Source organism: Staurois parvus, unplaced genomic scaffold, assembly GCF_062004578.1.
Source record: "Staurois parvus isolate SC_StPar_1 unplaced genomic scaffold, SC_StPar_1.0 ptg001689l, whole genome shotgun sequence".
Taxonomy (NCBI): domain Eukaryota; kingdom Metazoa; phylum Chordata; class Amphibia; order Anura; family Ranidae; genus Staurois; species Staurois parvus.
This window is the reverse complement of record NW_028319485.1, coordinates 300,686-311,713: the sequence shown is the minus strand read 5'-3', so window position 1 is coordinate 311,713 and position 11,028 is coordinate 300,686. Positions and strand designations below refer to the sequence as shown.

The following is an 11,028-nucleotide window of genomic DNA, read 5'->3' as shown; positions in this document are numbered from 1 at the left end:
CTTCCCCACAGATAGCCCCGTTATATCCAGCACTTCCCCACAGATAGCCCCGTTATAGCCAGCACTTCCCCACAGATAGCCCCGTTATATCCAGCACTTCCCCACACTGATAAAACAGAGGATGATGAAGACATCATCATTTCAGCAGTCTGAGTTAGAAGACAGCGTAGAGCAAATGAGAGAGAGGCAGAAAGTTCAGATGATGAAGGTAAAACAGAGGAAGAGGAGGAAAAGAAAAAGAAAGTTGAAAGAAAGGAAAAGAAAGTAGTGGAGGTAAGTGATAGGGTTATGAGGTCGAGTGATGAGCCAAAGGAAGGGAAGGGAAGGGAAGAGGATTGGGGCCGGTAGAAGAGGAAGAGAAAGTGAGATCAGCTTACCCATTTATGACCGTGGGGGATGAGCTGATTTTAAAGGCATTAGATGCAAAGGAATTAAATGCTATAGTACAAGGATGCCCCAATCCCAGGAAGTCTCCAGGGGGGAGCAGTATCCTGGTTAAAAAGAATGTGTGTAGGAAGAAATACGATGGAAGATTGCAAGGTAATTGTAGAAAAGATATTGGGAGATATTACAGATGAATTTGAATGGGATAATTGTCCAATATTTAACAATGAGGATAATACTGAGTTGGGACATAGGGCGTGGTCCACAAAGCAGGGTGTGGATAAATATCCCCTGTGATCTAGGGAGCAGAGGGATGCAGCGTGGGAGGAAGTTAAACCGGAATTGGTAAGGCTTTACAAGCAGAGGAAATCATTTGCTCCAATTGTAGCATGTAGACAAAAAATTACTGAAACTGCCACAGATTTTATTAGAAGGTTTAAAAAGGTATGGCTGGAAGGAGGGATGGATGTAAGTGATGGGGAAAGTGAATCTATTTTTATCCAATCATGGATGAATGGAGCCTTGCCCCATGTTAGTTTAGCGATTAGACAGCTGTATGGTGCTTGGCATAAGAAGTATGGGACCCCCCTGGAGATTTCCTCGAGTTACACCAAATCAATAGGAATAGAGGGAAAAGAAACACCCACTAGCAGTACATCTCCCCTCCCCGTACAGGCAAAGGATGGACAGGTCTGGTATCATAGATTTCATGTGCTCCCACATTGCCCAGTATCCCTGTTAGGCCAAGATTTGTTAGCTGCTCTTAAAGCTGTGATGTCTATCACAGAAGAAGGCAAGCAACTGGACAAACCTTTTTTATTTTGCCCAGCTATAGAGCGTGATTTAAGTACACTTCCTGAAAAGTTATGGGCTAAAAATGCTACAGATGCTGGATTCATTGATTGCACACCATACAAAGCCACCCTGAAAATAAAAAACCCAATGGTGAGTGGAGATTAGTACAGGATCTAAGGGCAATTAATGCCAATTGTACCTGTAGTCCCAGACATACCAACCTTGGTGAATGCCACACCAACCAACGCCACACATTTTACAGTAATTGATCTATTAAATGCATTTTTAGTGCCCCAGTTGACAAGGAGACACAGGCATTATGTGGGTTTTGTTTTTTGGAAGAGAGGCTAACCTGGACCCGTCATCTGCAAGGCTATGTAGATTCACCGGTAACATATACCATGGCCAGTAGATCCATGCTTAATGACTGGGAACCCCCTCCATGGTTCAGTACTCATCCTGGACATGGATGACTTACTCCTTAGTTCTGTAAATGCAGAGACATCTAGGGCTGATTCACTGTCATTGTTACAGTTTCTGGCTGATCAGGGATGAAAGGTTTCCAAGAAAAAGATCCAGGTTGTAGTACCACAAGTAGAATACCTAAGATTTGTATTGTCTGAGGGTCACAGGGGGCTGAGCCCAAGGAGAGTGGCAGCAATATGTCAACAACCAAAACCAAAAACTAAGGTTCAAATGCAATCCTTCCTGGGCATGGTAAGCTATTGCAGACAGTGGATTCCTGATTGTTCCTATTATGACAATGTACTATGTGAGGTGACACTAAAGGATCAGCCAGACTGTGTCAATTGGACACCACCATTGGTGCAGGCATTTGAGTATCTGAAATCAGCACTTGCTTTGCCTCCTGCATTAGGGATACCAGATTAAATGTTTACATTTGTATTGTCAATCTGCGTGTAAAACCATGGCGGCAGTACTAGCTGAGGAGCACAGAGGTGCCATGAGGCCGGTAGCATATTTATCAAAAATAATGCCCATCCCGGTCCAGGGCATGCCGGGGTGTCTCCAAGTTTTGTCTGTGTGCCTTGGCAGTAGAAATGGCATCTACCATAGTTTTGGGGCACCCTTTGATTCTACACACATCCCATCATGTCCTACATGGACTAAAAAATATTAACACTCAGCACGTGTCAGCACAACGTTTGGCAGGGTGTGAGGTAATGTTAACATCCACAACTAACCTCTCAGTGAAATGCAGCCCTTCCACATCAGGACCATCATTGTTGTTGTGTTTTTTTTATCTCCACAAATCCAAACCCTCACCTTACTGCGAGGAACATAATTGTATAGATGTTATTCAAGCAGACACTTCTCCAAGGCCAGACATGCAGGAAACCCCGATTTCTGGGGCTCCTAATGTCTTTGTGGATGGATCATGCACACGTCCTAGTGACACCACGTATCTCACAGGATATGCTGTTGTGGAACCACCAAATATCATTGAGACTGGATCCATCCCGTACCCCAGTGCACAAGCCGCTGAGCTTGTGGCTCTCACAAGAGCATGTACTTTATATCAAGGACAAGATGTCAACATCTATACTGACTCCAAATATGCTTTTGGGGTGGTACATGATTTTGGACGAATCTGGCAACGCTGCAGTTTTACTACCGCAGATGGCAAGTCAATATCCCATCATTCACTGATTCAGGACTTGTTGGCTGCACTCCAACTTCCAAGATGGATAGCAGTTATCGAGGTCCAAGGCCATACTAATGCTATAGACCCAATTGCAGAGGGAAATGCTATGGCAGATGCAGCTGGAAAAGCTGCAGGGCAATTGCATGATCGATAATATTTAACTATGGTGATGCTGTCTACCCCGTCCCTACTGTCAAATGAACTTTTGAATACATTACAGGACCAGGCTTCTGAAAATGAAACTGAATTTTGGGCCAGCAGAGGGTTGACACAAGACAAAAATGGTCTTATGTCAAAAGAGAGGATTGTGGGATTACCACAAGCTGCCGCTGTGTTGTTTATTCAAAATTTTCATGGAGTAAGTCACAAAGGTAGACATTTGGTGGAGCAGGAAATGCACAAATATTTTTGTGTATGGTTTCTACATGATTTGCATGATTCTACATGAACCATCTTAGGGTGCCAGGATGGGGGGGAGGTAAAACATGAACTTGCAGCAACTTGCTGGGGATTCAGATCTTTAACAATGCTGCAGACGTGTTATTTCCCCCCACACTGCCCACCGCTATACAGCCGGGAGTGTGTGGACTTTAGTAAATCTGAATGTCGGCTGTCATGTGGAAGTGATACAAGTGGCTGTGAAGTCGCCTATCAATCCCACACCCACCACTGAGATGTGCCCCTCCCCCTGACACCATGTGGGACAGCAGAGCCCGGTGCTGTCATGGTGGGTGTCACTGGGAAGGACAGAGGGAGATCAGCGGACTTCCTATACACAGACCAGGATGTGACATGTACATTGGGGTGCCTACATAGGAACACAGTGATCCCCACACACGTTACATATCAGCGCACACGCCGGAGGGAGAGCAATGATTGGAGCACCAGTGCTCCTGTGTAACTCTATACTGATGACCTGGAGGGGCTATTAAAGCGTTCCAAGTGCACACAGTGTTACGGCTTGACATGTTGGGAATCCCATTTCCTCGGCACAACCTCATCTTTTATATTTCACCAGAAAATAGGTCATGAATTGCATTTATGTGCTCAGAAATAAACGTTACTATATTGTTCCTGAAATGTTGCCTTTCATAAACTGTTGTGCTAATATCATGTAACATAGAAAATGACAACTCCCAACATTGGATTATATAGGGTGTCTGCTATCAAAGAATACATCAGATTTGGGGTTTAGTGATCTTCAGGAATAAAATGATTTTTAAAAGGTGTAAACAAAGAATAAAATATGTCCCCAGGACTCCATGGACCCCTTCATTCCACGCCGTCTCCAGGAACCGGGAAACCACAGAGAAGCCAAGTGTCCCCCGACTTCCTCTCCAGGCTGGGATGTCATTCTGGTCGGGCGCCACCTACAGGGGAAGAAGCAGACTGCACCGGCCTACATCTGCTCTATGCTTTGTCTGATCAAGATGGCGGCCATTTCTCCCTGAACACAGAGAGCCCTAAACACGAGGTAAACTTGGTGCAGCATTGAGCCCCGTCCAGCTGTAGTGTAGACTTTGACAGGCTGCAGGCAGCGGGGCTGGACGCTGTACCTGTGCCTACCAGGTGTAATATAATGCCAGCATTGCACCCACAGGGGCCGGACCCCCCATGTACAAGGGGCCTAAGAGATACCATCAGCTTGTGTCCAATTCCACCAGACTCCTAGAACTGGAAGAGGACATTTTTGGGGGGATGTGTTGTAGAAGAACCCAGACCACGGTATTGTGCGGTGAAAATATCATCCAACTTTATTCATCATATATATGTGACACTTTAACAACAGAAAGAAAGAGATAAATTGTTTACATTTCAAGGATCTAGTTATACCATTTAAATCATCTATGCTAAGAAACTGATTAACATATGACACGCCCCTCATTAATACCAGCCCCGCCCACTTATGTAACCCTCTAAACCTCCAAATCCCTGTAACTTCCCAGAAGACACTTTCATCTTTTATCCATAACAAGCTGATTGGGTACAAGAGAACCCCGAGCCCCTCCTGCTCATTCCCACACAACAAGTCCATGTCACCATCTACAAGGTGAGAGGACCTGAAGGAGAACAAGACCATGACCACCAGGACCATCGCCTGACTGAAGCCATGCTCACATTTCTTTCTAATGCTGCTTCTATGGTCTACTCAGATACAGATTTGGCAGATGTACAATCGTGTCTTCAAGGAGCTGATCAAACATGATCTGTGCTTGACCATCTTTTTTGGGGACCAGAGGTGACATTAGGGGTCTGATAGACCTCTTGTGTTTCTTTAAAGAGGACCTGTGACCAGCAATATGTTACCACATGCGAGGCTATTAACCCCCTATATGGCAATAATAAAGTTCAGAGAAAGAAAAGTATAAAGTAACACACTGTAAATGAAAAAACACACAAAACACATTTTAAAGCCCCCAGTTCCCGTATACATGAGCAATTGCAAGGGTTGGGTGCGGTTATGTAGGAAAACATCAATCACACTACACATTGTACATATCTCTGCACACACCAGAGGGAGAGGAATAACTCTAGGGCCATCATTCATGGTTCACTATATAAACTGGTGACCTGTAAAGGCTTTTAAAGCGTCACCTATGGACAATATCTGGTACTGAAGTTTGTCACCATTTCACAAGCACATGCCATTTTTAAAGCTTGATATGTTTGGTATCTATATACTTGATGCCAACCTCATCTTTCATATTTCATCAAATTGGGTCATATATTGTGTTTGTCTGCACTGGAATTATTGTTAGTGTTTTTTTTTGCTGAAAATATGCATTTCATAGACAGCTGTGCTAATATTGTGTGATAAAAACCACCACCATTTTATTCTCCAGGGTCTCTGCTTTCAGAAAATAAGAAAAAGTTTATGGGGTTTTAAATAATCTTCTGTTCTAACAATGTGAATGTAATCATGTGCATAAACAAGCAAAATCAACTGGCAGCAAAAGACACAACAGCAACAATGTATACAATTATCATCAAATCTATAGTAGCAACTAATGGCCTAAGAAGCAAAGCCACCATATTACTCAACCAAGTTCCAACTAAACCCACCCAAGAAAATGGATCCCACTTCCCCCCACCCAGGTGACTGTTGGAACTCCTTTACCTTGTGTAGATATCCCCTTCTGAGATCATCATGATCTAATATAAATGTACAACACTCTCTGACACCAGTTTGCAGGCTCCGCCTTGAGCTTTCGAGAGATAGTCAGCCGCCATGCAGTTCTGTGACACCACCTTAGGTGATGGAGCCACTTCTGCTGTCAGCTCTGCTATACCATCAATGGTGTCATTGGTTATCTGATCCATGACTCCAGTACACCGGTTCATCTTACTTATCTTAGATTACTTAGATTCCCCATCCCGTCTATGAAGGGCTCACTGCATAAAACATCTCCACTCCAGAGAAAATGTTTCTTCTCACTGGAAGGCCAGGGGAGTATTGGGAGAAATTGAGGCTTTCCCTTACAGATATGGGGAGGGGCAACATCACCTAAAGTACAGCTATGGGTGGAATTGAAGGGAAGCCATTTTAGGGCGCTCCTTTCACACAAAAAGCAATGCATCTGGAAGGACTAGGAATCCATTGGACCAATGGGGATTAAACATTCTGCAATACATTGAGACACCATGAAATGTTACTGGCCTGTGATTGGCTCTCCTATTGTTAGTGAAGTGAGACTCCCCTTGTCGGTGTCATTAATGGAAAGAAACCATGTGAAATGTTTCCCCCAAATCCAAAAAGGTGACCCCCTTGGGTAGGTACCCATCCTACTATTCCTGATATGAGTTTGTAGTCCCTGCTACCACAGGAAACATGCGGGCGATCATTTACACCTTTTACAGCAGGACAGTAAATATCAGAACACAATTCAAACATCAGACCAACAGCAGGAAGTCTGCTAACTGAATGTGTAATGCAATCTGTCATTAGCATTCCCAGAGTTCCCTCTGCAACATAGTTGTATCAGCTGTTGGTCCTGTCTGTAGATCTGTTATTCTCCCACCTTCTGTAACAAGGTGACAACCCTGATCATTTTGCAGGAACATTACACAGCAGCGTTGTCACCCTGTACAGGGAAATCTTAGATAGATTATAAGTAAGACACACAACAAGTAAAGCCCAACTTCAGCTAACGCTTCTACAGCAGTTACAGCAACAGGTTCTCTATAAGGTCCAACCCCCCATATGAATGACAACTGACAGTTGTGAGCACCCCCGGCAGTGTTATAGGATTTGCCCCGACCCCTCCAACTGCCATCTTTCCCAAAAGACTTGGCCTTCTACAGGAAGTAGACAAAAAATATCTACTTGAAGGGACAACGAAACATAAAACAATAGGAGACTCGGAAAAACAAAACCTGCTCTGCTAATGACAGATTTCATTATTAATGTCATTATTGATTTTGCCCATAGTTACACTTTGGTGCCAACGTTGTAATATTTCCAGGGAGAAGAAGTTTTCTTTACAAACTTTCCACCAAAAAGAGATGTGTGCACTCAGAGTGATTATTGTGAACCCCAATCAGAGGAATGTCAGTCCCCCGGAAGAAGTGGTAGGAATATGACCGCACACTCAGCACTTTGTAAGTTCAGATCTCTGGCAGTTGTATTGTGTGATTAGTCTATGGAGAGGAGTAATAGCTGGAAAGAGAAAACATGGAACAAGGATTTCTGATCTTCACCTGATGGAATCCCATTTGGCAGAACCACATGGAACACAAGTGGCCAGCTGGGCTTACGTTTTACTGCTGAATACATCCCCTAAATCAGCAGTAACTCAGTATTGGAAGGCCTGCATCAGCTTGGGATGTTGTTTTCTCACTGAACAGAGACTTCTTTCTAGCTGGTGTCACAGACACAGACCTGCCTGAAAGGTTGTCACCCATGAGAGGATATCCTACAACCTCACAAACACCCCCTTTCCTCTCTATGATCACAATCTCATCACCTTCACAGTCTCCTCATCTTCAAACACTTATCCCTCCAATCAGCAATCACCTGCAGAAACCTTCACAACTTAAACCCTTCTGCCTTCCACTCTGCAACTGACCAACTCTATGACAGAATCTCTCCCCTGTCCTGCCCTGACCTGGCCACTGCTGTCTACAACAGTTCACTTTCATCCACATTAGACTCACTTGCTCCTCTAACAACACGAAGCATCAGGCCCCGCCCATTACAACCTTGGCAGACTGACAACACCAGAGATCTTAAACAACATAGTCGTGTGCTGGAGTGAATGTGGCGTAAAACCAAATCCCACCAAGCATTCACCTGATATAAATCTGCTTTCTTAACATACAATTCCTCCCTCCATGCTGCCAAACAAGCCTACTTTGTCACTCTCATCAATAGCTTGTCATCCAGTCCTCGTCGTCTCTTCTCTACTTCTAACTCTCAACTTTCTCCACCTCCACCCAGTACCTCACTCACTGCTCACGAGATTGCAAATCATTTCAAAAACAAGACTGATGCAATTCATAGGAGCATCTCCACTGCACAGACATCCATCCCACTTAGCATACCTCATACTAAACCTCCCTCAACACTTTCCTCTTTTGACCTTGCTACTACTGAAGAGGTCACTAAGGTTTCCTCAGAAGCCCGTCTCACTACCTGCCCCCTGGATCCTGTCCCCTCACAACTACTACGGTCAGCCTCTTCTTCCATCCTATGCTCCCTCACTCACATCTTCAATCTCTCCCTCTCTACTGGTGCCTTCCCCTCCCCTCTAAAGCATACCTACATCATTCCCATACTTAACAAGCCCTCCCTGGACCCCACCAACCTGAACAACTTAAGACCCATCTCCCTGCTGCCATTTACCTCTAAACTATTACAACACTTAGTCTACAATCGCCTGAGCTCCTACCTCACCGACAACAACCTTCTTGACCCTTTACAGTCTGGCTTTCACTCACTACACTCCACTGACACTGCCCTACTAAAACTCACTAATGATCTACTAACAGCTAAAACCAATTGCCACTACTCCGTACTCATCCCAACCAATGGCCACTACTCCTTACTCATCCCAACCAATGGCCACTACTCCGTACTCATCCCAACCAATGGCCACTACTCCGTACTCATCCCAACCAATGGGCACTACTCCGTACTCATCCCAACCAATGGCCACTACACCGTACTCATCCCAACCAATGGCCACTACTCCGTACTCATCCCAACCAATGGCCACTACTCCGTACTCATCCCAACCAATGGCCACTACTCCGTACTCCTCCCAACCAATGGCCACTACTCCGTACTGATCCCAACCAATAGCCACTACTCCATACTCATCCCAACCAATGGCCACTACTCCGTACTCATCCCAACCAATGGCCACTACTCAGTTCTCTTACTACTTGACCTCTCTGCAGCTTTTGATACAGTTGACCATCCCCTCCTCCTCAAAAAACTCAACTCTTTTGGCCTCCAAGACTCTGCTCTCTCCTGGTTCTCCTCCTACCTATCGCAGTGCTCCATCAGCATTACCTATAACTCTGCCTCCTCCTCTCCACTCCCTCTTTCTGTAGGGGTCCCTCAAGGTTCCGTCCTTGGACCCCTACTCTTCTCCATCTACACCTCCTCCCTTTGTCACTTGATAAACTCCCATGGCTTTAAGTACCACCTCTATGCTAATAACACACAAATCTATCTTTCTACCGCTCACCTCACCCCTTCAGTCTCCTCCTCACCTCACCCCTTCAGTCTCCTCCTCACCTCGCCCCTTCAGTCTCCTCTCGCATTACTAACCTACTAAGCTACATATCAGCATGGATGTCACTCCACTTCCTCAAACTCAATCTTTCCAAAACTGAGCTCTTAGTATTCCCTCCAGCCCGTGCCCCCTCCCCCGACTTCTCCATCAAGATCAATAACAAAATCATCAGTCCCTCCCCTCATGCCAGGGTACTAGGTGTAATCCTAGACTCCCATCTGTCCTTTCAGTCCCAAATACAATCACTGTCCAAATCTTGTAGAATTCACCTCCGCAACAGTTCCAAGATATGGCCGTTCTTAACCTCGGAAACCACTAAGCAACTTATTCACTCCCTTGTTATATCTCGCCTTGACTATTGTAACTCCCTCATTATTGGCCGACCTCATTGCTGGCTATCCCCTCTTCAGTCTATCATGAATGCTGCTGCCAGACTCATCCACCTTACTAACCGTTCTGTATCAGCCACCCCTCTCTGCCAATCCCTCCACTGGCCTTCACTCAGTGTCCTACACCCCTCTCTGCCAATCCCTTCATTGGCCTCCATTCAGTGTCCTCCACACCCCTCTGCCAATCCCTCCACTGACCTCCATTCATTGTCCCCCACCCCCCTCTGCCAATCCCTCCACTGGCTTCCCATTGCCCAACGGATAAAATTCAAAACATTAACAATAACATATAAAGTCATTTATAACTCTGCCTCAAATTACATCACCAATCTTGTCTCCAAATATCACCCAAACCGTACTCTCCGCTCCTCGCACAACCTCCTGCTGTCTAGCTCCCTTGTCTCCTTCTCCCATGCTCAACTCCAGGACTTCTATAGAGCTTCCCCCATCCTCTGGAATTCTCTACCCCAATTTATCAGACTATCGCCTACTCTGCTCACTTTTAGGCAATCTCTGAAAACCTCTCTCTTCATGGAAGCATATCCTGCCCTCAGCTAATAATGGAATCTTCTACTCTTCCAACCAGTCCATCCCCACAGTTACTACCTTTTGTACCACTAGCCCCTCCCTCCTAGATTTTAAGCTCTGAGCAGCAGGGTCCTCCTATCCCGCTTGTATTTAACTGTATTGTTGCTGTATTGTCTCCCGTTATATTGTAAAGCACTGAGCAAACTGTTGGCGCTATATAAATCCTGTATAATAATAATGAGAGGAGATGAAATGTGGAAAGAAGGCATTGATAATGGGAGAGGAGATGGAACATGTAATGGGAGGAGTGGACAAGGTGGGCTTAGCTGGAGACCTCAAGCCTGGCTGATGATGTATCAATAGTCAGAAGAACCTGGAATGGACTCTCCCACTGAGGCTTCAGAGACTTGGTAAGATAATAGACCCCATCCTAGTCTCTGGTACTGAGGCAGTGTTGGTCATGTATTACCTCAGGATACAGAAATGAAGACAATGCTTGGAAACACAACTCAGTTGGTGAATCATG

At 45.2% G+C, this 11,028-nt stretch overlaps 1 protein-coding gene across 1 annotated transcript in view; it reads right to left on the bottom strand.

Moving 5' to 3' along the window:
* The window catches only part of LOC149434739 (uncharacterized), a 202,315-nt gene that overhangs the window by 59,523 nt on the left and 131,764 nt on the right, over positions 1 to 11,028 (bottom strand). Inside the window, exon 4 of the mRNA XM_089663447.1 lies at positions 8,425 to 8,431. Within this exon, the coding sequence (XP_089519573.1) occupies positions 8,425 to 8,431 (7 nt within the window). The remainder of the gene's footprint in view (positions 1 to 8,424; positions 8,432 to 11,028) is intronic.